Source organism: Bombus bifarius, unplaced genomic scaffold (assembly GCF_011952205.1).
Source record: "Bombus bifarius isolate JDL3187 unplaced genomic scaffold, Bbif_JDL3187 scf7180000008197, whole genome shotgun sequence".
NCBI classification, from domain to species: domain Eukaryota; kingdom Metazoa; phylum Arthropoda; class Insecta; order Hymenoptera; family Apidae; genus Bombus; species Bombus bifarius.
In genome coordinates this window covers 608,050-635,340 of record NW_022884504.1, presented here as the reverse complement: position 1 = coordinate 635,340, position 27,291 = coordinate 608,050, and the positions used below count along the sequence as shown (strand labels likewise).

Below are 27,291 nucleotides of genomic sequence, written 5' to 3'. Positions count from 1 at the left end.
CTCTTTCGTTCCTTTCTTTTTAAATTCTTCTTTACAGAACAAACGATAAGCTGTTTCTTTGTCCTCTAAATCTAGATTAGTAACTATCGTCGAACCTATCCATCACTTAATATTACTATTTATACTCGTACTCTCGTTATTACCTTACAAGCGTTGCTATGTACAAAGTTTGTTCACAGTGTAAGCGTAAACTTCGCACGCTGTTTACGTCTATATAAAACGTTTATTACCATCAGCACACGAGAAAAAAACATGCTTAATTACGAATCTATGGAACATTCGATACGATAGGATTGCTCCAAAAATCGAGCAACGTCACGCGATCGACACAGTCATCGAGTTTGTTAATTAGGAAGATTGAAGATACATCGCTGTTGTAATTGTTTCGCAAAACGGACGTCACGCTTAAACGACACGAATGCACGTTCCAGTTCACATGATAACTATCCTGTATAATATCGAATATCGAATACCGGCGATATCCTTTAATTTCGATGTAAAATCGGCGCAATTAGTGCTTGTTACAGAACGACGAATCCGGCGTCGAAATATTTGTGACCTGAAACAGTAATAATGGATGGAAACAGTAAACAACAAGAAGCAAGGAAATTAACAAAATTGCTACAACTGCGAGTATTGTTGAATGTAATAGCAGAGTAATTGCTTCTCAAAATAAAAATATGTCCTGCCACTTGTAAATTAACTGCGTGAAAGTTAACTTTGCAAATCTTCCGCCATATGCACTGCTAAAAATTGTTACTCCGCACTCTTCGTTAATTTTTGTATAGGCGATTGCCTTTTACTTCGTTTCACGACGCAGTCCATTCCATTTGATATAAAAATCATAAAAATATCATAAAGCAATTTAATCTGCATAATGTATCCATTAGCGTGGAATAAGGATCGAAGGAGAGCCGCGAGGACTACGAATATCCAGTACCTTCGGTTTCGATGAGAAAAGGGAAACGATTGTGAAATTTTTAAGCGACCATCTTCGCAGACGTGTTCAGTAAAGTAGTTCGTAAGCGACGACGAAAGTGGGCAGACTCGATGAAGGGTACACAGATCGATGACGGGAAAGTGCAAGAAAGACAAGCCAAGAGAGAGAAGAGCTAAAGATACGAAAAAAAAAAGAAAAAAGGAAAGTGGAGGCAAGCGTACGATACGACAGAGATGAGGAGGCAAAAAGAGAATGGCAGCCCTCTTTTACTTGACGAGTGAAGTTTCCACCGGTTTCACAGCTCGGCCTACTTTGGTAAGCCTCCTAACCCAGAATTATAACGTGGAAACATTGCGAGAATTTCGGTCGGATGGTACGAGAACGTCACGTTATTCGCAGCCAAGCTCTAAACATTTCTTTAATTAATATTGGATGGCGATGGATTTCTGAGTGACGTAGGACCATCAACTAAGACACTTTGATAACGTATTTCATATCAATTTCGAAGAAATACGTGTCCATAAAGACGGATAGGGGAAGAATCGTTTCTGAGGTATCCAGCGGTTCTTAATCCCAACAAGGGGAGTATCTTTACGATCCTCGTGACAATATGTCATGTTGTCTAGGTTAATTGCTCATGATAAATGTATAAAGTTTTCTATGGATGACTTTCTTACGCATGTTTGAAAGGAATTAATCGGTAAAGTAGTTTAGGAATGGAAAGATTTTTAAATTGTCGGTTATGAAGAAAATGGAAAATATTTTTATTCCACATTTCTCGTCGAGTAATCTGTTTTAATTATTCTTAGTTGGTCGTCATTTAGAGCTCTCTAATCGTAGTATTTAAAGTTACAGAAGGGATTGGTTAATAGAGATTTTATTTGTCGCGAAACTTTTAATCAAGGACTCCAGGAAAGTAACTTAAATACAGAAACAATGTTACCCGGAAATTGGAAAGGCAAGTTGAGCGTCTTAATCTATTTTTAGGTGTCGTCGATGACTCATTGTATGGGCAACCTAAGTACAAGTACTTTCCATTAAGCGTCACCCTATTTTTCCCCATTCGACGTTAATTCCATGTGAATTCGTGTACTCTTCTTACGATCACGACCACCTCGGTGCGTTCCCTTCCCACCGACTCTATTTGCTCCAAACAAAGACGCTTTCACAGATGAAGTCTCATGATGCTCAGGAAGGAACTATAAGTAATTCGAGACTATTCCACTCTGGAGAGCGAGGCTACCTTTTATCACTTGCTCGTTACGTTTTTGCTAAAGACAGATTTATTTGCGTAGAGGAAGAAATATCAAAACAAAAATTCATTAAGCCTTGTTCTCAAAATATTTTCATATAAATTGTTTCAAAAAATTGGAATATTTAGAAACAAAGCTTTTTTCTATATGATATATTACTTGATATTAATGATTTTAATAAAAATTTAATTTAATATTAATTATTTCTATCATGAAATTGTAGGAAATTATTCTAGTAAAAATTAGTTTAATATTAATTATTTCTATTATGAAATTGTAGGAAATTGTAGAATCGCTTAACACCTTTTGCTTCGTAATTCGCATTCGCAAGCTGAATTCGAGTGATATACGATGCCCATGGAGCTTGACAGCGACATAGGTTGGTAAAACTGATAATACGTAGCTATAAGATAAATTAGTATCTACATAAAGCCAAAGATGTACAGTAGCAGACTGCATTGATACTAGGAAATGACGTTCGCGTGATACCACAAGTATGTGAATTATAGGCCATTCATTCATCTACGGAAATATGATTTATCATTGATAAGTACATGCCCACCTCATTAGTATATACACGTCCCATTGCTTCTATAATGTAATCGAATTTCGACATGCAGTCTTGCAAAATCTGGCGTGGAAATAATTTTTCGTTAGGTAAAAACTCGTACAGACCAGTGAACTGTAAAAAACCAATATCGTATTTCCCGTAATATTACTATAACACCACATATACGGATCGAAAAAATATCACAAATGTTCGTTTTCAAGAACTGGAAATATTTTTCATCGATCATTATAGACCACTTGTATTATATTTGTTATATTTTAGCTCGTTCTTATAAAATCAAACGCGGTTGAATTATTTATACATCTTGTGAATGTTTTGATTCCCAACGATCAAATTACTTCTACACGTTACGAATTTTCAGACTGCCAACCGGAAAACTCTCGAAACAGTTCCCCGTAGTAATATTACACCAACTGATTGCGCAACCGTATACAGAAACATTTTCTTATCAGTGCAAGGAGAATGGTCCCATCCAGAGATATTGAGATTGTCTCGATAGCGAAATAACCATTACCAATCGGCATAGTATTTCGGAGAAATTTTAAAACAAGAGGCAAAAATCTACGTAATCCTATTATTATATTATAGTATTATTCGCTAATCTTGTTCCGATAGCCAAGAGTGCGCCGTTATAAATCTATAAAATTCTCTTTGAAAAATTGCAAATTGTTCATTTTGGCTGCTCTGAGTTGAGGAGAGAGTTTGCCTGGATCTTGTTAGCGAATTATACGCTTTATAGAGCATGTACGCGCATACTCCGTAATATTCTCCGATAATTTAAACGCATACATAGCATAAGCACGGGAAAAAACGTGCATGAAATATAACATTCTTCTGGCTTCCTTCTGCTTATAGCTTCCTATAAGTTTTATAAAATGAAAACGACGTCATTAAGGGAAACATTTATAATCCTTATCTCTTTCTTTCTTTCTCTCTTTCCCTCTCTCTCTCTCTCTCTCTCTCTCTCTGAATGTTCAGCCAAGTTCCTAGGTTTAATTTATTCCTGTTACGTCACAGGAGAACGAGCATGTAGCTAAACTTATTGATATTGTATGTTAATAGCTAAGAATAGACGAAGTTTTTTTCACAAATAATACGTTCGGGGAAGATTAATGGGAGAGGACTGCAAATTTTTGTAAGCTTCCAGAATTTATTAAGAATAATACTATTAGAGACAGAATATATTTCAGCTTTTTCGTGAAACAAGAACATAACTTCCGATAAAAAATAAAATAATACTCACACAGATGTTACGACTATCAACGGATATGTTCTACAAATGCGCAACAAAATTTATGAAACATTTACGTCGTGATTATACTCAAGCAATTTCACGATGAACAGGCTTCTCATTTTTCCTTTTCTTCTTCAATTTCATCAACTGTAAGTTTTATTACATCGAGAAATTTCACTCTAAAAAATGGAACTAGGTAAGAATGGATCTTACGCTGTTCACGAGATTAATGACCAAGGGCTAAAATATGATCACGTTTAATCTCTTCTATGTACCTTTCTGTCCTTCGCTTTGTTCTCTGATCTTATTAATGAAAACATCCAATGGATCGAAATTGATTTCAAACCATTTTCCTACGCTGAGTCGTAATATCTGCAATTTAGAAGACAAACGCTCTCCTCGGTTTTCTCCAACATGTCGACAATGCTGCGTGAAATTGGAACAAACTTTCATCATATAAGAGTTATGTGGTGTCTTCAACCGACATTGCGAGGTAAAATCTTGGAAAATGTTGCATATCAGATATCAGAAGATCTTCGGCATTGTTAAACGCAGTACTTCGAAACATTTAGAACGAACTTTGAAACAAATGTTTATAGAAACGCTCCTTTCCTTCTTCAAAAATGAATTCTTTTCCGACACAAAACAGAAGACGACGAAAGTTAGAAATCGACGAAGAACATACAACCAATTCGCAGCCCAAGAATGCAATGGAACATCCGTAAGTTGGTTTATTATTGCAGTTCCAATCAGCAAATGCTTCGTGGTCGTAATAGAAATAAACCATAAAAAGTAGGACGTTTGTTTTAGAAAACGATTTCGTATTGCTGCGTAATATGTTCACTACGTTTTGCACAACGCGGAGATTACACCGTAATTTTCTTTTACGACTTCCATGTTAACGGTGTTTTATAGATGCCATGGAAAAAAATTAAACAACGCGAAAGATTGCTGACACCTGCTGGTTCAGTGTGCAAATCCGCGAGGATGAGGAACGTTGTTGTTAAAGCTTCGCCAAGAATTTGGGAATTTAGGGCGCCCGTAATATGTTTTTTCCCTTCTCTTCATTAATGCGTTTTACTCGACGCTCCGGACAATGTGCTTCCGAAATGTACGGAAATCAACAACAAAGACTACGAAAAACGGGAGAAAGCGCTGACTCACTCGACAAGAAGGAAGTAGAGTATGGGAAATTTATGGAATTAGCGATCTTTTCTCTAGCGCTGCCATTTTTTGTTTGAAAGCTTTCAGTGAAAAAGCGTGTTGGAAGTTTGTAGAGTTACAATATTTACGATGATATTCCTAGTTCTAATTTCTACGACGCGCATCATATTACGAAATAGTCGCCAAGCTGATAATAAACTGAATACCAGTGACTGAACGGCAACTTTGATATAAGTTAAGAGATGTACAGGTGAAATTCCTGTAATTACAAAACTCAGAGAGTAAGTCATAAAGCGTTAATTTAATTGCTAGACCGCCTGTTCGTTAGGAAACTTTGGTAAGATGGAATAAAATCGAGATGCGAGATATATAAAGCTAACTGAAAATGAGAACGAAACACGTTGCTTCCTAGAACGTTTTTAACATTCTTTCACTATTAATTTTCTTTTTTAAAGTAACTGTTATAAATGTTGCGTTACTAATTATAAAAAGTAACATGAAATAAAATTCTAAATTTATGGTTTTTATGTCGAATATTAGTACAATAGAACTTCGCTTATATAGGACAAATAGTTTATATATCACCAACTACCTATTATTTTTCGTTCACATAATAGGAGCTCGTGTTCAGATGGATTGAACGAATGAATTGAAGCAGCAAAACTTCAGTTAATCGGGCATTAACTAAAATTTCGTTCGGATAAATGCAATTTGTATAAGTGGAGTTCTGCTATGCGACAAAATACGATGAAATTAAACGAGCAAACTCAATCGAGACTAATCGCGTTTGCCATTGATCGCTAGTTTGATGGATCGTGTTGACACAAAATTGATGAGCACCGCGAGAAAAGAGAAAATGATGCTGGTCAGTTGGTACATAGTTTCATAAACCGCAATCGATACTGTATACACGTTAACGATATCCTCTAACAATATTGTTCTTTGCACGGAAGCGTAGAAGTAAACTATATGCCATATGTTACTAGTTTACGTCAAACGTAAATAAATCAGTGCATAAAACAAATTATGAACGCGAAATGGGATTTCTTCCGAACGTACTGACATTTTGTGCTTAATAAAATTTTGATCGTAATACGAGTTTATCACGATTGCAATGAGATGCCGTGAAAACAGATCACAATTTTCGCAGCGCGACACGACGCATCGCATCGCATCGCGTTCAAATATCGATCCCATGTTGTATTTTATATCCTCTCATGCGGGTTTGATTAAAGCGCGTTGTCTATTTAGCTGTGTAATTTCGGCAAAGGCGTGAAGCTCATAAAATTCGAATGACCGAATCGTATAGCTTTATCGACAATTTGAAAGTGCTATAGCAATACACGAATCTTTTTCCGTCTCTCAACTATCGCGAGAATTTTATCCCTTACTATCGTCTGTGACATATAAACTACGATAGCATAATAATTCAAATCTCGGATTAGTATATACATACAGACTGCGGATATTTAGTTATAAATTCGTCTATTTCGCAATACAAATAAGTAGAATCTAAGTAGAAATTCATTTCTTTTGCTAAATATCGATTACTTTCCTTCGAATATTTCACTTTGTATATTTACATTTGATCGAGAATGACTGGGAAGTCAAGATATAATAGACTAATATAACAGTTTCTTCTGCTTCGTGAACAAAATTCATAAACGGAGTAGAAAAATAGGAGCGAACTCGTAGACAGGGATGTTCGCGCGAAATAAAAGATAGCTTGTACAAGTAAATGACTAAACACTCTGTAGGAGGTTCAGGCATTCGAGCAAATGACGTTTATATTTTTGTGCAAGGTAGGCAAACTATGCGATAACAACAATCCAAAGAACGGATACGGTGTAAGACAAGCGTCGAGTTGGAATGTTCTATTACGGTTAAAGTTATTTTAAGAATTTATAAGATCAACAAATGTAGATAGAAATACGAATGTAGAAGTTCCAGCGCCCAACGATGATTTATACGATTTATCTATCTTTAACAACACTGAAAATCACTGATATAACAGGAAAATAGTTACGATACAGAGATTTACAACATCTTTCTCGCTTGAAAACTAAAAGTGTAATAAATTCATTCACTTATGTACGTATCTCCAAGTATCTAAGTATTAATCTTTCGAAACGTCATATTAACTAAAATATGTAAATCAGATATTTATGTTCGTATGTCTTCTAAATTTCATTTTATTTAAAAACTGTACTTGTATAGGATGACCTAATATTTTATTCAGTTTAAGGCATATCGTTCATCAACCCGGTTTATAGACTAAACTAACCATTCGAATATAACCATTCAAAATAGACGCAAGGTTTTAACGTTTGTATTCGTTTCGAACGTAATATCAACCATAACTGTTGTTTGGAATTATCTAAATGTTGGTCCGACATTCCACGAGGTTCCGCAATTATTTATCTGAAAACGAAGCGGTTGAGAGGCATAGTAGCTAGCTATGGTCGTTTGTCGGGGAGGGGAGGGGGGCAGGATTATAGAACAGGCCAGTTATCTGTGGTAGTCGATGCACAGCGATGGATAGATCCATAACGCGGCGAGTTTATGTTTCGCAGCAACAGCCTTCAAACTTCATCGGAATAAAAATGCACGAACGAAGAACGAGGGGATGCATGGACGAAAAAACTAAGCCGGATTTCCACATTAATTTGTCGAAACTGTGATATGCTTGGTGAATCGTTCCACGCAAAGCTATCACAGACCGACGTTATTCAGTCATAAACGTAATAATAGCTGTCGATTGCAGAGAAAAATCGTGCTGGTGCTTACGGTTCCGAGCAGGACTATGATTTACGGCATGTGCTCTGCTGAATTCGTTGATTTCGATTTGGAATCACGATATAATGTTCCGATTACGTAGAGAGAAGATATAACAGACTAGAATAAACGATAAGCTTGAATTCGATTTTAACACAATCAACGGAGTTTCAAAATTTCGAAGAATAGTTGACTGTTAATTTCATGTTTTCTTCGGCTACGATACGCGATTATCAATTTTTCCGATACAACATTTTTGTATTAAATTCTCCTTTGTCCCTGTCAAAAGATAAACTTGAACAATGCACGGTAGATGGAAAGAATCTGCTTCTCCGGAAGGGAAGTAATAGTGTCTTTGATCGAGAGCGGCGAGATTTAATGGATTAAGAAATCCCTTCATTTCCTCATTTCATTTTCATCTTCCCTAAATCTCATTTGCGACAAAGGAAAAGACTCGCTTTAAAACTGAAGGGCTTAAACGTGCCGTGTATTAAAACTTTACAAGTTCGCGCTATCGCTGACGATCCTTAAATCCTCAAACGAGACGAAATAAATCAGCGGACGGAATAGCATTTCGACAAAATTTATGGGTAAACGCGTTTATATATCGCGGTACGATATCCAGCATATTCAGAGTGTTTTATTAGCGCGCGAGCCGTGATGTTATACGAAAAGTTGCACGACACGATAAAAATTTGTCTACTTTCGCACTTCTCAAGAGGAAATCAGCGAAAATAAGGCAAGGTATATATATTCCCCTATGGTGTCACGCAATGATATTTGCAGCCAAATCCATGCCGTCTTATCACTTTCTGAGACAAATTTCTCCCAAGCAGCTAAAAATACCGATAGTGCGCCCCGAGTGTCGCAATGCAACTTGACTCCAGCAGTGATTCCGCCTCTTTCGGGTTTCAAAGTGAAGCAGTATTTTATAGACTAATAGCGCTCGTAGATCTCGAGAATGTCAAGGAATTTAGAAAAGTCAACACGTTACCTTGCCAAACAAGTTTAAATTGAAAAAGTATTCTATCGTAGGACGCGTGTTTAAAGCCTCTTTCTGCACTATTTTACGAAAAATCTGTACGAGATTTTTCGCCTGTTTTTACACATACGTTCGTCCGTATTGCGGTAACGTACACAAATTATTTTGGAGAGAAATAATCAGAATTGATAGCAGTATAAATCCTCGAACGTACTCCTTTAGAAGAACAGACGTAGAATACAGAATACATTCTTAAAAAAAAATCTTCGAAAGACAATTTGCGGAGATCACTACGACGTCTCGATAACGCGGTACAATTACAAGATCCTTCGACATAATATTGCTTGAGCGGAGCTCTGAAATTTGTTTCACAGATAAGTAAATCGAGTTGGTGTCGTAATCGTGGAAATAACTCGAGAGAAATTAAAGTGGCCGAGGATCTGATGTCGTCTACTCCGAGCAGTCTATTTATTTCTCCTTTCGTTTGCTCCGTTTCTTTTTTTCTTTCTCTTCCATTTCTTTTCTTAACTCGATCTCTCTTTGTCGACTTCATCGACTGCATTTTGCTCGAACATGAAAGGGAAACAGTCGCTACCTGTTCGATGGAAATATTTAAACAGTCGATGAAACCAGCGAAATGCGAATAATTCGTGCGATTAAACGGAAGTTACCGTCGTCTCAGTACTCAGATTTCTAACCACGAAATGCGTTTCAAAGGCTGGTAATTATGAAAATATGATGAGTCGTTTAATAAATTGAAGATTTTACCGCTTTTCCACTAAACGTTTTATTTCACCGAATAATATATTTTCACGAATGTTATAGTTTACAGTGATATTAGCACTCTGAAAATCCTGTATATGGCTTATACTTTTTCTAACTTTATCCTAATTTAGGAAACTATATATATTCAAATATATATAGCCTCGTAAATTAGGATAATATAAACCGATTCTGCTTATTCCGGTGTGATCCTTGTGCAATTGAGTAGATGGCGAGCCAACTCTCGTAGATGTGATTTCGTTGATTCCTGAAATTCTGTACGACACTATCTAAAAATTTGCACGTTGTGTCTTTGGAAGGGGGACCTAGACCCAGTGCTGTGTGAGGGTGTGCGTCGAAGCAATGGAACGAACACTCCTGTGAAATGTTCGAATGGGTCTGAGTTATGTCGCAAGAACCGCTAGGCTAATCGTGAGCATGAGCGTTCCGAAACGCCAAGGTTTATGATAAGGTCACGGCTATTGAGCTATGGAAAGTTACTGTGGAGAAGTTAAAAATACATGCTACTACAAATCCGTTAAATTACTCGCCATCTAGTACCATCTGAGTACTGCCACTGAGTGGCGCTGAAAATGTATTTCTCAAAAACAGTGGTTGTTCTCGACCGTGACACAAACCTGGCCTAATACAACTCTCGACACATTGCGTTATAACATTCGATAGTTACCTTGCTACATAAATAAAAATTAATGAAGAATTTGTTGATAAAATAGTAAAAGTTTAGGTAACCCAACGCTTATTTTTGACGAAACGTAATTTAATTAGAAAATTGAGAACTTTATTTTATACGTATAGTTTCTAAATATTATAAGTTATATAAATAAATGAGTAGTGGGCTATATTTGTAGCAACTGACTTTCCCGTCTAAAAGATATATAATAGAGAATAATGAACTGAAAATGGTCAAAAGATAATTCGAACGAAAGGAACTGCGGACACAAAACAGATAAGAGACGAATGGGTGGATTCTCCCGCGTTCCTTTCGTGAAAAGTCCAAGATACCGGCGAACAGCACTTCTAAAATTAGTACCATTCTTCCCTCCACTCCTCACACCCGGTTTTATCCCCCTTCGCCAGGGCTTATTATCTGTTACTCGTGGATTCAAAAGTAGAATTGCAGAAAGTTGACCTGGTATTTCGCAACGTACCCTTCAACCATCTATGAGAACCGACACTTTCTAACTTTCCCATTCTGTTCATTCCACACAATCAATCAAAAGCAATTGATAAGCTCTGATAAAGGAATAACGATATTGCTTCCACCACTATATTCCATTCGACCAATATTTCTTAGGTGTAAGTGATATACGAGCCGTATTAGTATCGAGGCTTGAAAGGAATCGATTTAGGCTTCGGAAATCAAGAAATTAGGTATTCATAATATGCGGACGCGTTCGATAAATCTTTCTAAATGACGCGTTTCCTATAACCGGTTTCGTTTAGCTTTGAACGTTTCAAAATGATCTATGACGCGAAATTTCCATTTTACCATCTTCTTTCTTTCTTTCCCCCTACTTCGAGGAGAATACATCCGAAATGATATCGTGCGTACACATATTGTAGCAAACAGAATACATAATGATTCTGAGAAGGAAAATACTTCGACCTAGGTAAAAATTCTGCGTTGTTTAAAGTGACGTTTTACGTGTTGCAACCTAAGATGAAGAAAATCTACTTTTCAAATATTAAATGTCAGGACGCTTGATGAGAAATTGATAAAGAAAAGCTGCGAGGTAAAACTTCTGAAAAAATACTCAAAGAAATTACGAAAGGGAAGTCATGTGAAAAATTAATTCAAGCAACGATAGCAGCAACTTTTCGAGTATAATCGGGTTAACAATCTTCCCATGCTAAACTTTTCATCACCGTAAAAGTCATCTTGTATCGTTCCATCTTTGTATTTCATTTCCGTCTACTCTTTCTTCTTTACTCGTTGGGTTACTCCATCCTACCTATCTGACTAAACGCAAATATTTTCCTCCATCCTCCGCCACAAGACAAGATTGTATAATAGAAAAATTTTCTTGTTGAAAACAGGGAAGGGGAATTCGATTCGATTCTGTTACATCACACGGATGTTTTGATACGTGTTGGATATAACGAAATCTCCACAGATGGATCTAACAAATTGAAATAGAAATATCGTTCAACAAACCAACTTATTACCAACTTATTTACTTTTTACCGACCTTCCCGTCACCGATCTTTCAATCGTTTTTAAATACTTCACGATGATAAATGATACGTACGTATTAGGTACATGTATCTCATAAAACTTCTGACGGAGGATATAGCATAGTTATAAAAAAAAATACGTTATAATAATATTGATTTATAAAAATATAAAATATTGATTTATTTTCTATCGATTTATTTTTCTGTAATTTTTTCCTAAATACTTCACGACATGAAATTTCAATAAAAGGGAGAAAAGCTACAAACTCGTTCGTTTGCGTTACTATAGAATATAGAATTTAATTAGCTTGTGCACAAAACTTCATCGTTTTCGAAGTCTTAGTAATGTCCCTTAAACATATTTAGTATACCATCCACTGGTAACTATACCACTAACGCTTACATCGATCTTCTTTGAAAAACGAAGAGGTATTGACTTTTGCCTAATAGTTGCGAAGGAAACCTCATAAAATACGTGGCAAAGTTTTGAACGCGGTGTATAAAGGAACATTGAAGGAACCTTGTAGGTACATTAACTCCTTAATGAACATATAAAACGAGAAAAATGTGCTTCATTCGCGTTAATTTGTTCAGAACGATTGTTGTTAGAGTATACAATGTGTCCACTGTCCCGTGTCCAATTTTTCATTTGCTTTACTAACAGAATAATAGAGGTAGGCGTCACGATTTTCCTTAAGAACACAATGTAACAACAAAGACATGCGCATTTACAAACATTTGTTCGTGAAGTTTGCGACGAAAGAAATCTCTATCCCCTACAGATACTTCAGTGAATTGATCGAACGTCTGCCAGTCCTCGAAAGTATGATCGGAAATACTTGGAAAAGAACATAACTCCCCTATAGACGTTTTCGGAGGATTTTACGAGAAAATTTTAGGCTACGAATGAAACGTTGTCGGTATTTTAAAACAATCACTTTTCAATTCACACGATTCCAGCGAAATCTAATTTCGACTGTCTGTACTTATCCTGATTTATAGCAGGGATTCGTTGCTTTCTAGCCGCTTTGGTAAACGTAATCTGATTTTCCAGCCGTTTCCACTTTCCGCCCGAAGAATTTCCTGCCACTTTATCTGCAGTCCGCGGTATAAATATATGAAAACTCCTATTTAAGGACAGTATTGCATGTTTTTTACCGGATGGGTAGGAAAAATGCGTATCTCCGGTGAAATCCGATTTTCCAGAAGGAATACGTTCTAAAGTACATCGCATCTCCGATCTTACGTATTCCTATCCGATATTATCCTCTGATAAGCTCTTCCTATCCTACTCTTACAACTCTTAGAAAATATCTGTCAGTGTAAACATCTGACTGTAATAAAATGTTGGAAATTGCGGTAAACACAACCATTGAATTTCAAGTTAATTTTATGATAATAAACACGACAAAAATGAGTAAAAACATTTATCTCATGTAATTAACAAGAAAGGGGGGACGTGGTTGAAGGTTGATAATGAACGTAGCAATGAAAGATTTCTCGATAAACGTGAATTGCTATTTTTTTCTTCATTTTTATGACTAATCTTATTTCCATATCTCTTCGTCCAGCCAGTATGCGGATCAGGTTCTAATTATCGCTTTAGAGACGTTAATCGAGTCAGCACAATTTGGCATTTCCTCTTTTTCGATGAAAGTTAGCTACGCCATAAACGACGTCGTGTGGTCTAATGAAAAAAGTTCTTCCAATCTCCTCAATTCGGAGAAGCTGCATTAGCATTGATAACGATAGGCATCGAACATTCCACGAATAAGTATTCGCTTCATTCCCTTTTACAAACTCTCTCAAATGCTCTGAATATTATACGAAGAATTTTTACGAGCGCAATTGAAAATTTCATAAATTCGTAAGCTCTGCTGACGCAGATAATTACAACAACGATATCAAATTTATCAATTTCAGAATCATGGAAACAATTTATACGAAAATGTGAATAACCGAGGATGAAACGTTCAGCCCAATCCTCTCACACTGCTTTATTTGGTATTTCACAAGCGAAAACCAGTGTGTGACCCGATATCCCTACATAAGTGACGCTCGTCTTACGATCAACGAATTATACGGACGTCTTTCTGATGCAAAAAGGGAAAATACGCTGACTCAAACTGAAGTCAGCGAGAATTCTACAACGAGAATGAACGTCGGTAAAAGGCAGTAAGAGCAACGTGCAAATGGATATAACACGAGCACTATTTGTCGAATAAGAAGACTGTCATTCAGGCGTTCTACAAACGTTCTCGGATGTCGTTGGGGAACGTTAACGCCTCAGCCAATCCCTACCCTCGCAATTTCATCCTCCCATATACCGCGTTGCCCTTCCTTTATCCTGCAAAACCTTCGGGAGCAGTTCGCTCTGTGGATGTCGCGCACGCTTCTGTGATTTATCATCCGATACCTATTGCACAGCCTCCAGTCATTCAAGCCTCTACAATGTAAGTTATGTTGTGCAGTATTATTAAGGATAAAGATTGTAAGCGAACGAGGTTGAGAATAAGTGAAAAGAAATGAGAACCAAGTCGTTCGAGTTTATTTCTTCTGGATGATTGGCAGGGTGAAACGAAGCTCCCGCGTTTTGCTAAGTCCCGACGGGTCGATTGAAGCTTCCACCACTTGTAACTTAGCGGGAATTTTCTACAGAAATCGATATTAAGAAGAAACTTCGTGGGCTGGCGAAACAGAGAAAAACAGTGAAAATATATTATTCGGTGTTTGTTTTATTTATCGAGGGTATGTCTCGCAATGTGCTTTGTATCCGTAACACGCGAAATGAAAACATTGTCCCTACTGCTGAATATCTCTATGAAATGTTCTATACGAGCCGCAAGAGACGAATAAGGAGACGGGAAGAGAATAGCAGAGGGAGAATGAAGAAACTAGTTCACCGGACTTTATTTTCCGGATATTGAAGCGGAATGTTTGCAATGAATTTTGATGTGCACGACGTGTATTATGTATAATAGAAAGTAGTAAAACTGTGAGACCTAACATACAAAAAATATCACAATCTGCAATTACGATAAAAGTAACTCCCAAATTCAAACAATGCTCCGTAACAAAATCTAACTTGTGTATTTGATTGCAAGTTCTAATCAGGCGCTTCATCCGAGATACATTTTGGGTAAAATAAACAGAAAAGTAGGCTGCGAGGCCGGTGTAACCTAGACATTCTATGAGCACAGTAGTCTCGATGGCCTTGCATTTTCAACTTGAAGATGTACGCCTACAGCGATACAAGTAGCGCCGGGTGTTTTCAAAGCCTCTGACTCGTCCATAAAACAAAAGAAGCTTTCCGGAAGGTCGAAAAGCTACTAAGGTAAAAGATGCGTTTCACTTTCTCACTATTATGAAGAGCTAATTGCCTACGAAGTAATTAATTCTATCGTGCAATTTTAAACGAGAATAGGAGAAACGTGAAAAGAGAAGCGCGCACATATGCGCGTTATAGTTTAAAAACCGGTTATTTGTTTAGGAGTTTAACTCCGCTTAGAATTTTATTCACAGTTTTAATTGTTAAGCAAATTTCTACAAACGTGGATCCTACTGTGAAGTAAAGCGTGAAGTGCTATATAGCATTTTCTAATTTCGGAACAAATATCGAAACTATTGAAATTGAATTACCACTTTATCTAGGAACTAGGAAGTCGACGAGAACCAAGAAGCGTTAGTAAAGCAAATCGATTCTCTAATCAATTTTGAAAAATTAATTAGAGAAAATTGTTGATTATTAATTTTACAAAACTAGTTAGAGAATCGATCTTTCAACAAACTCTATTATTAATTTTCAATGTCTGTTCAATTAAAGATCTTTAAGTGATTAAGGTAGATAGTACGAAACATTGAATAAGCATTCCTCACTTTTTAATCATATCAACGAAAGCTCCTTAATATAGCATGTAAAATAAAGTTAAGCAAGGAAAATCTTGGAACAAACAACGTTGAAAAAATAAAACTCACCTAAAGGATGTCACCAGTACTGGCAGCTCTCGTAGTCTTCGTCAATGGTCCCAGTTGTCTGGTTTGATCTGGTCGAGGTCTGCAGTAAATAATTTTTCGAAAAGCTTTCCGAAAGCTGTCACTGAGGAAAGCGTAAAGAATAGGGTTGACGCAGCTGTTCGTATACGCCAGAATATGACTCGCTATTTGCACCATTATTGTCGCTGATGTCAATCGGTACACATCCAATGCTTTTGTCACTAGGATTACCTTTTGTAAAAAAAAAAACAAAACACGCAAAAGATATTATTATAATCCTCGAGCGTGGAGAGTTTGGATTATTTCAAACTTATTTCGGATTAAATATGCTCGCTCGTAACGGAAGGATGAAATTTTCCATGGAAATGCAGCAAAAAATCTGTTTTATAACGAACGATTGACGATCACACGTGTAAATATGTATTAACTGCGTGTCACAGAAGGTACACCGATGGCAGTTCATTTCTGTAATGGCGATATTGCCACTAAAAGTGCCGAAAAGACCGATAGTCTATCAACTTTTTGGCTGAATTTTAACTCACTGATCTCGTGTCCTACTTAAAAAGAACCAAAGTAAAGGTATTATGCGAATATTGTCAAAGAAATATACGTTTAATACTTGAACAGATAAAAACGTACAATTTCTGTGATATGAATTCAGCAGCTAAGTTAATAAGAGTCAATAGGAAACATTTGTACAATCTATGAAAACAATATTTCTCGTTCATCGAATAAAAATCGTATAAACTCTTCGTTCTGGCTGCTGCAACATATCGGCGTATTTCTATTGCGTTTCAATGCATGGCCGATACATTTTCAACGGAGAATATTTTGCACAGGAAGCTCAATAAACGCAGTATATCCGATATATATTTAGTGCCGTGAGAAATACATAAAACATTCATTATGAAATAGGAGACAAGCGAAAAATACATGAAAAATCATTATGTTCCATTTCGAAACGCGAAAGAACAGAACATCGTACTGGTCTTAATAGTCTTGACATAGAACCGGGTGGCTGAACATATTTTTGCGGTTCCATAGAATTGTTTCGCTCATTATTTTCAATTCGCAACATCCTACAACGAATATCTGAACATGCAACCATTATTCTTTTGGAACCACCGTTCGATTCACGAATTTTTCTATTTTATTCAATTTAGAGAAATTTCGTAAAGGATCGATAAATTTCTATGGACTGTACCACGCTTTAAATGTAACGATATCATTCGTGTAATTTAACTATCTCACAAAGCCAGAATTAAAAAATTAGTAGCATTGTTGACCGACCGATAAACCTCATACCGATATTCCGTATTGGCCACGAAATACACCGAATTACCGAATTTCACCGCACAATTTCCTTTCGCGATTTATCTTCCATCTCAATTAGCGCCAATGGCGTATCAGTTGATTACATCTTGCTCTTCTTGCTCATGAATTTTTTCCGTCAAAAGTCAAACTCCGCAATTGCCACTTAATTCTCTGGCCGCCGTTTACGACCGATATCACGGCGAATTATACAGTACGAAAACCGTGATCTTTCGGATAGATCATTGCACGATAGCCCCATGGAATTTACACGCGGTTACGTAGCACATTCCACAAGAAATATTTTCAAATATTATTAAAGTATCAAAAAAATAATATTGTTACGAATATCTTTATAGTTCCGAATAAATGAAATCGAAAATAGAAATCTGTTATTTAATAACAAAATACTGAAAATACGTTTAACTGCGAAATTTCTGTTAGATCGTAAAAATGTTATATATTACAAAATTCGACGCTGATCGATGTTCATCTATTTCGTTATGCGAAAGAACGTGGCACTACTAACCTGTATAGGACACCAACAAAAGGCGAAAACGCCAACGACGACGAAGACTAGCCTCGTAACTCGCTTTCTTCCGCGTCGACTTTCGGCGCTGACGCGATCAGTGCGCCAGAGTCTGATGAGCATGCAAATGTAAAAGAAACATATCAGCGTCAGTGGCAGCAGATAGCTCATCAGGAAGAACGACAACTGGAATAACGGCCAACTATATTGCGGTAGGATTCGACAAGCCGTCAGGTTCTCCGACGACAAGTCATCCATGTCCTGAAAGTAAAGCAAATCTACATATATAACAGAGCAATTCTGGGCCGAAATCGTACAGGGAAATAAAATGTATGGAATATCGACTAAATTTTTTTAATTTTCTTTAACACGTTCCACGCCACCGAAAAAGTAAATTGTCTTTGTTCCTTTAAGTTTAGGCAAGGTATACCACACGTTCGCATCGAAAATGACATAACTTCAGCAGAACGGGCGTTTTCAATTTATGACGAAGAATTTCTTTAGTTACTTCGAATCTATGGAACTTTAAAGAAATTTTTCATAGTGCCAGCTGGAAAAATACGTTTTAGCATCGAGGGTGGGGTAAGTAGTAGTAGGCTTGCATAGTAAAGTCAAAGTGACCGCTTAAATGTACATAAGTGTATACGTATATGTAAAACGTGATCGATATTTCATACAGCACACAAGATTTCATATTCGCAGTAATGATCATAGCAAGTCGCATGTCATATATAGAGAACGTTCATACCCGGAGTATTTAGTGCTCAAAGGGCTAATGCCATGAGTTTGAATGCTTTCACTATGATAGTTATTCTTGAAATGGTGTACATGCCATATGCCAGCGTCTCTGTGTGTACGCGGAGTAGAAATGTAAGAAATCGTTGCATATATGTGATATGAAATAAATATTCAACTTTGGACATGAAGGGGTAAAACATTTTTTCACTGCATGTTCTTAATTCTATGGAACGATGGAAAAATGAAAATGTTAATAGTTATCCGAAAATGAGGTTGAATTACTCCAAAACGAGATAATTGTCTCTGATTAATTTAACACGTCCACCAATTTCGTCTGGTCAAACTGTGGTGTGATTCAATCGAAATGTACATTTGACGCGTGTATGAAACGCGCATTATGATTTGCATTTCCCCATCACATCAAATGGCCCATGTCATGCACGTAAACCTAAAATACTGTGCAGCTATAATCGTCGAACGATCACAGCCAAGTAGGAGAATGGTTGTTTCTCCCATTTCCGTTTGTAGAGTCGGGCAAAATCATATAATGCACGATAATGAGTCGTGTTTGGAGAAATTTGCGCAGAGCGCGTACAATCGCGATAATCTAGATGCGTATTCCATGAATGTGTAGTGTTCGGTTATCGTTCGCGGTGTAATCCAAAAATACTTCTGGCAATTACACATTGGTAAACAATGTTGACAGATTAGTCTAGCAATTTCATAGCTTATCATGTTCAAATAACGCGGTTCTGTACCGGTGCGTCATATGTTTCAACGATGAATCGATACGATTATCACGTTAAATTATCCGAAGTTAGTGCTTCGTATGATCCTGTAGGGTTCACATTTACAAAAAAAAAAAAAAAAACAGAATATGGACATACGATCGCAGAACGTATAGAACGAAGAATAAAATTCAGCGATTCAGAGATAAAAATGATTTTCGATTTCACAGAACTGCGGATAAAGTTAAGCTAAAAGATAAAATATATCGAATATGATTTCAGCAATAAAGAATTGAAAAAGAATATATGATACAAATCGCTATGACTTCTAATAATACTTTGATCCCGACGATACCGATCACGTCGGTTTTGCGTTTATAAAGCTTTATGAGAAACGTTCTATTATGAATAATTACAAGTTGCAAGGTTGGCTGCGTCCATTTCATTCGAAAGTAATTAGAGTGGTTACACTCAAAGGTGAATTACTGAATAGAGGGGCATCAGCGAACTTCCCTCCCGTTCACTTCAATCTTTCAGTACCATTGCCGGATTATTATTTAAAGAGCTAATCTGTCTTTTTTGTCAATTTTAATCCGGATATCTTAATCCGGCTTCTTTCAAAATCTCTGTCGACTATGAATCAAACCGACCCGCTAAATATCAAATAAATCATGGTTTCCGTTTGAATGATAGACAAATGATTCGAAATGCGTTATAAATAAGTTGGATCATTAAAAGAGTATATTCAATCAATTCATAGTATTGAAATCTGACCATTAAACATATTAATGCAACGGATAACGAATAACCGAATCGAAGTGAATCGAAATGAATCGAAAAAGCTTACTGGATCGATATAATTTTCAACATTTGTTCGATTGTAACTAATAAAAAGAATCACATAAAACTCTGATAGAGATCTATCGTTATATATATCGTACTATTAGTAATATTATGAGTTAAGCGAAAATTGTTAATCCATGAATTTGACAATATTATGGGAAGTGATTGTGTGACTTACCTCGCCGTGGACGATGAATGCAGGAGTGGATATTGCGAAAATCATCGCCCAGGCGATACAGATGGCGACGATTGCGTGGTTTTCGGTCCTCCATGACATGGAGGAAATGGGATGAACCACTGCTAAGTATCTGTAACAATCAACATACAACATTATGTCGCCGTCAACAAATGCTGCTTCTTAATTCATTATTAATGTACACCCTTTCACCGAATTCAAATACTCTCTACTACTACTACAAAACAACTATAGAGTTCCGATATGTATCAACGGCAGTATAGGCCTCTTTTGAAGATGTCTTATACATAATGCCGAAGCAAATCAATATGCTAATTAACTTGGATCTAAGCCAATAAGCCAAATTATGCAGCCTATCAAGGGATACTAGGTGAATGGATTTATGCGATCTATCAAGGAAACCTGAATCAAACACATAGCTTCGCTTGCAGCTGTAGAAATGAATGATTACTAAACTTAAGCGATCATAAATTAATTCTTCAAACATGTAAGGCTATCAATCATATAGAAATTATTCTAAATCCCGTCACGATCACATTGCAATTACTGAAGACTTTGAAAATTCTATTTGACATAGGAGATGGATGCCGCTAGGTTATTGAAAACGAAATTGAGAAATAAAATCAGAAACCTGAGCACGTAACGTGACTCAAAAAGTTTCTTCGAAACACAAAATGAATGTATCGTATATTTCGAGAGGAAATCAAGATTCTTTCGCACGTATGACATTTCTAGACATAGCACATGATGCTGCAGTCTGTACCACTGCATACTATACGGTATCTTGAAATGTAACGGAAAACAATGCTGATATTTATAGAAGGATGAGTTACATCTTACGTTGAGGATCGAGTTTTATCGTGCAGTATCCTTCTTCGACTATTTCCGTTAACCCGTGCCTGATCGAGTGATTCTAAATTATCGTCTCTACCTCTGCGTACCGCTTTCTTTATGGAAACTATACCGTAGAAAGCATTTTGAGAGAATTACCTAATTTTTCTCTTTCTTCTTAATTTACTCACCTATCGAGGCTCATGAGGACTAAGGTGTAAACACTGGCGTAGGCAGTGACGATGATGAGATATTGAACCGTCTTGCACCAGAAGTTGCCGAAGGGCCAGTAGGGTAGCACAAAATCGGTCGCGGTAAATGGTATACAAAAAATGACGAATAATAGATCCGCCACGGCTAGATTAATAATTAGGATATTCGTGGTTGATCTCATTCCAGGATTCGCGGCAACCACGATAACGACCAAACAGTTCCCAACGAGTCCAAGGATACCAATCATACCAAAAAATATCGGCACCACAACTACTACTATTCTCTCCACTTGATGTCGATCGAAATTATATTCAAAGTCATCGAAGAGTTTGTGAGTTTCGTTGTACGAGCTGTTTGAAAAATTTCTGGCTATTCTGTCCAAAGTCTCCATCTCTTGAAACATCGTGTATCACATCCACAAATCGTTGAAGTTATATCATAGCAGATCTTGAAACTGTATCTCGGAGTTTCTAATCACTTTCGTTCATATCATAACAAATGGCCTTGTAACAAGTTTTAATTCAATTTTCTCCTATATTTCAGTTTCATTTTAGTTTAAAAGAAGATCGATATGAAAGCTGTTGTTTATCTTGCCTATGACAGTAAATGTATCACGTCAGTAAACATTGCAGTTAAAAAACTTAATACTCTGTATTTCTAGAAGTCATTCTCGAATCTTGTAGAAAAATCTATTCGATGGCGTATATCTGATATACGAATTTCCCCCAAAATTCCTTGCGATTAATGAAATTTTAATAAATTCTTACGTCGTGTCTTTGAGAGATCAAGTATAATTTTCTTTCCGCCAGCTGTCGATCTGTAAAGAAACGGATTTTCTATTCAATATAACACTTCTTACGCTGCGAAATACGTTTGATTTGATCCAATAAGTAGTTAATACATCAGTAAGCAATATTAGTCGCACAGTCGAATTGTTTTATCTCTCAACGACTAACAGCTTTACTTATCCAGACACGTGGAGCTTAAATTACACACGAGACACAAAGCGTTCTGATTCAAATTTCGTATCCATATTTCAAATTTGACTAATGTGTTGGATATAGATTCCTCTTCCCTTTAAACAAGGAGCCATTAAGCTAAACTAAAATTAGATTTCGCTAAACATAACATACAATATTCTACAATTCTATGAAATCGTTTGATTTTAATCGTTTTTATTCAGACTGATACCGAGCTCCTATATATCACGTTACAAATAATAAAGTCACTTCTTGGAAGATAAATAAGTTTAATTCATCACAAAAGCATCTACACTTTAAGAAGTTCCTTTTAATTAATGAAATTACTCACCGTCTGTCACATCCGAATCGAATTATTTAAGACTGTTGCTTGCAATCACGAGATGGACTAAAGGAAGTAATAACTTGATCTACGTAATCAAACGCTAATTTTTCAATATCACATTAAAAATAATCGTCACGCAATAAATTATTGACATGACGCAACTAAAATCGTTCAAAGCTATTAAAGTGTAAAATATGAAATTCAATGTACGTTCAATGTCACATTTTCTCACAGTTCTTTCCTCGACACGAAGTCATATTTTGGTAATTATCGATATCGCTATAGTGAATTCTGCCTATAATTATGCGTTCATGACAACTTATGCGTTAGTATTGGTTGGTATTGGCCGGATAAAATAACGTCTAAACCAAGCCTAATTCTTATTTTTTGTCTATAATTTATATAAGATTGGGTTAGATGTCACTTTATCTGACCATCGTGAGGCTGCCGCAACCAATGCTCATACGCTATCGCGGACAGCACAATTATAGACAGAATTCACTGTGCCGATAGCGACAGCTTTTCGCGAATATCTGGAAAACTAAGACGCAGCGACGTCTGTTGTTGAAATTTTGATTTCTACGACATATTAAAAAATCATCGAAATGGACAAAATATCGATTACAATCTATATTTTTATGAAATATTCTAAAAGCGATAACTTTCTGATTTTCGTGTATATTCTTTTAAATTTCTCTTTGTCAGTTAAAAATTGACAATTCTTCTGATGAAGATCGAACAAAGAAAAGAGAAGAAATAATAAAAATTGACCCGTTTCAAGTCGTGTTTGACTGATAGCAATGCCTTATCGAAATTCAGGTCACGTTGAGAGCACGTGCGATCCCCTCTTTGTGACTCCGTAAAAAGAGTGTTCTATTTAGCCCCCGTTCTCACTTAGGCAAATATAAATAATATAGGTAAATTCAACATAAGTGGATATTCAAAATATTATCAGATTAAATTAGAGAAGCTAAGTGGTCTAAAGTGGCAAGAAACACGATAAAACCACTCGCTTTATACAAGTAACATATAACATCAAAATACGCGAACAGATAGATGAAATTCTATCCAGCCAGGGGGAGTATAAAGATAAGAAAAATATTGTGTTATTATCCAATAAATTTTGTCTCCATCCCATATATTCGCATTTGATATTTATAGACAGAAATAACGAAATTCTACTATTACGATATTGAAATTTTACAAATTTATATAGTAATTTTAATTCGATATATTTCAAATTACGAATCTCACAAATAAAGTTCATTAAATAACATGGAATATGAAAATTAATCATCACATTCAAAAGAAGTCTATTGTGTTTCAGTTGGCTAAATTAAATTTAAATAACACCGTAAAATATGGGAAAATTACATATGCATTACATGTTCCTATTATTCGAAGTTATATTTCTGCACTCTGCAGTACGTATAAAAAACAATGGTGGTCCAACTACCACCATTCTTTACCTCCTTGTTCGCTACACTTCTGAAGAATCAAAATTTTTAATTCATGTTACTTTACCGCCCACTATTTTTTTATACTCTTTCCCTCTTTCTCTCTCTCTCTCTCTCCCTCCCTCTCTCTCTCTCTCTCACTCACTCCCTCCCTCTCTCTCTCTCTCTCTCTCTCTCTCTCTCTCTCTCTCTCTATGTTTTATACTATTTTAAAGAATAAAAATGTCAGTTCCACCATAAAATAACGTTAGATCGTAAAAGAATTTCATTCGTCCAGCAAAACGATATAAAACCACGTATCTTTCATATATAAATGTAATATATCACATAGATTGAAACGCAAAGGGACTTCCTCTCTCAATTTGTACATTATTATCGTGCAATACATTCTTTTATAATACATCTTGTTCCCGTACTTTTTACCCTTGTTCCAGCCAATTTATTAAAGAACGAGAAATTGGGAATAAAGAAAAGATTTCCATCGAAACGTCATTGAATATGAAACAACATTTCGTAGCTACGGTCACAGTTGAATATTCCACGAACATAATAATTTCACAAAAAAAAGAATCACGTTTCTTGCTCGTCTGAAAGCCAGAAAGATTATCGATAGAACACGTGGCTTCGAATACGACAGGATGTTACAAGCATCTCGTGGCTATTAATGAAATTTATGACGATCTTCATTTAATTACCTTGGTCCTCACGCGCTGATATCGAGAGGGTTTAACGATCATCCGCCCTTCCTTTTACCGGATTAAGGCTCATAAGGCGTAACTGATGCAGATAGATCGATTCATGATTGGTCTTCCAGCGGCTACTAATTGCTGCAACTCTCGTTTGACAAATATGTCCCTGATGAATATGGTTGATGCATCTTTGATTTCGATATCATGATAGCACGAAGATATCTAAATGCGTGTATCCTTATACCGAACTTGAGCGCATTCACATCCAAATTTAACATTCTATCACGTCATTTTTTCACACAATAAACGATGTTTTAAACGATGATTAGAATTTGAAATACTTTATTGTAATTTTCTCATATGCGTATTAGTTAATCGATAATCCAGCGCGTGAAGAATTATTCAATGGACCGTCGATATAAAATTTCGAAGATCTTCCTGTTAAATAAAATCTGTCAACTTCGATCCCTTTTTCCTTTCCTCTTTTGTTAGTAAGGAACTTTGATTTAATGGGCACGTTAAACATCAGAATATCATGTAACTTGTATTCGATCTCACACTTTTCTGGGTCACATTTTTTTTATCGTTCTTGCGTTACAAAAGATGGATATCATACTTAAAGAAATATTACGTGGAAACTTTCGGTAAAATATTCAGATATTTTGGGTAAATTGTTCGCACTTTCCGCACAGCTATCACCATTCACGCGGCTTAAATAATATTTTTTAACCTAAATCCCACAAAACTTTCTTGACACATTCTCGTCAAATAACTTTTTATGATATCCAGTATGATTCCAGTAATAAGACTCTCCGTAAAACGTACGTCACTTTAACAAAATAATCCACACGAATCTCAAAGCTAGTTATTCGTTGTAAAGTTGCGAAATATTTAATTTGCGCTTAAATTTCGTAAAAATCATGTTGTTCTTTCGTTTCTCGTGGGAAAACTGTGCGTGTTAACGAGATTTAGTAAGTACCGTCGTCCATAAATAAACGAGCGGTAACAGAAAAATAAAAAATTTATGAAATGTAACGACACACGTGCTTAGACAATATCAGAGTCGGGAGAAAATATAAAAACGACTAAAAATAAAATTATTTCCTATCTCACGACAAAGTTTTCAGGAACACTTCACTGATAATAATTTTTTCGATTATTTGTCATTTACACGATCGTTTTTCATTTTCTTTTTTTTTTTTTATTAATTTACTTTAGAGCTTCTTTTCTTCCTTTAATTTATTTATAGCGATTACGAGACAAAATTCGTGACACGTTTCTATCACATTTAATTTTGAATACGACTTTCAAGAACTTTTATCGGAAAGAGATACGTGTACGAAGTATTTTGAAGACCGCGAGATAGGTACACAACCGGCGGTGGATGCGGCACGACTGTGCAGATTGAAGAAATATCGCCGTCGAGTTTACCTGAAATAGGGGTGCAGGACTATCCTTGCAGAGAGGGTGCAAGAGCCATCTAGCATCCTTCGAAGAGCACGGATTTATTGATCTGTTCCCTCAGCCGCTAAAATCGAGGTACTATTGTATCATCATATAGTAATCCTCCATCATTTTACAAAATGAGATTAAATATTACTAACGAAGAAACGAATTTACACCACTTAAATAAAATATATTAGAATCCATTATCTAATTTGAAGATAGTTTGAAAAATAAGTAGGTCAGAATTTCTTCCGTTTTGTGCTGAATACACATATACAATTGATTTTCCTGCATTGCCACATTCTTACAAATTAGAAAATAATAATATTTAATTAATTAACATTTCATTTTTTCATTATTTTATAAACACGTTTTCGAAATTTTTCGCTTAACTGTTAAGTTTGTATACTGATGTTCCGATAATCGATAAGTAACGTATAATACAATTGAAATGTTTAAAAATCATTTTACCTTGTTTATAACCTTGACACATTGATTATAAATAATCAGTTCACTGATATGATACTGAAATTGAGAAAGCAAGAAAATACCACATGTAAAATTATCGTTATAAATTTTTAACTAGTTTATTCTTTTTATTTTTTATTTGTATTTAAAGATAAAATTCACTCTCCGCAAGAATAATACAAATTTTTATTGTAATTATTATATACGATATAATATGTTTAAATTTCACGAATACCATTAAGCTCACAAATTTTGTGATTAAAGTCAAGAATTTTGTTATTAAACTCAGGAATTTTGCTATTAAACTCGGGAATTTTGTTATTAAACTCAGGAATTTTGTTATTAAACCCAAGAGTTTTGTTATTAAATCCAAGAATTTTGACACCTGCAGTTTCGTAGCAACGATCGACCAGTTTTTAGACGTGCCTAAAATAGTTTCGTCAAATAAACAGGGTCCAGTCCTCAGGCGACGTGTCATACACACCAATTGTATGATAATTAAACACCGTACGAGGTTATTTAAAGAACGTCTGTGTTGGTCGAGTGGACGGATTTAACTTTAGCTGCTTTTTTCTTTAATTATGAGAACAGTAAACCTAAAAGAAGAACGCAGAAACTAACAATTTTCCGTACAAACATTAAAACTTATGTCGTTTGTAAAATTATA

The 27,291-nt window shown here is 35.8% G+C and overlaps 1 protein-coding gene across 1 annotated transcript; it reads right to left on the bottom strand.

Moving 5' to 3' along the window:
- On the bottom strand, positions 1-25,932 carry LOC117210001 (allatostatin-A receptor). Its single transcript, XM_033452528.1, has 6 exons — positions 24,717-25,932; positions 21,238-22,076; positions 20,198-20,327; positions 17,711-17,971; positions 15,853-16,101; positions 1-559 (listed from the first exon to the last, which is right to left on the bottom strand). The coding sequence occupies exons 2-5, from the start codon at positions 21,660-21,662 to the stop codon at positions 15,853-15,855; spliced, it is 1,065 nt and encodes a 354-aa protein (XP_033308419.1). The 5' UTR covers positions 21,663-22,076; positions 24,717-25,932; the 3' UTR covers positions 1-559.
- Between the last annotated feature and the right edge of the window lie 1,359 nt (positions 25,933-27,291).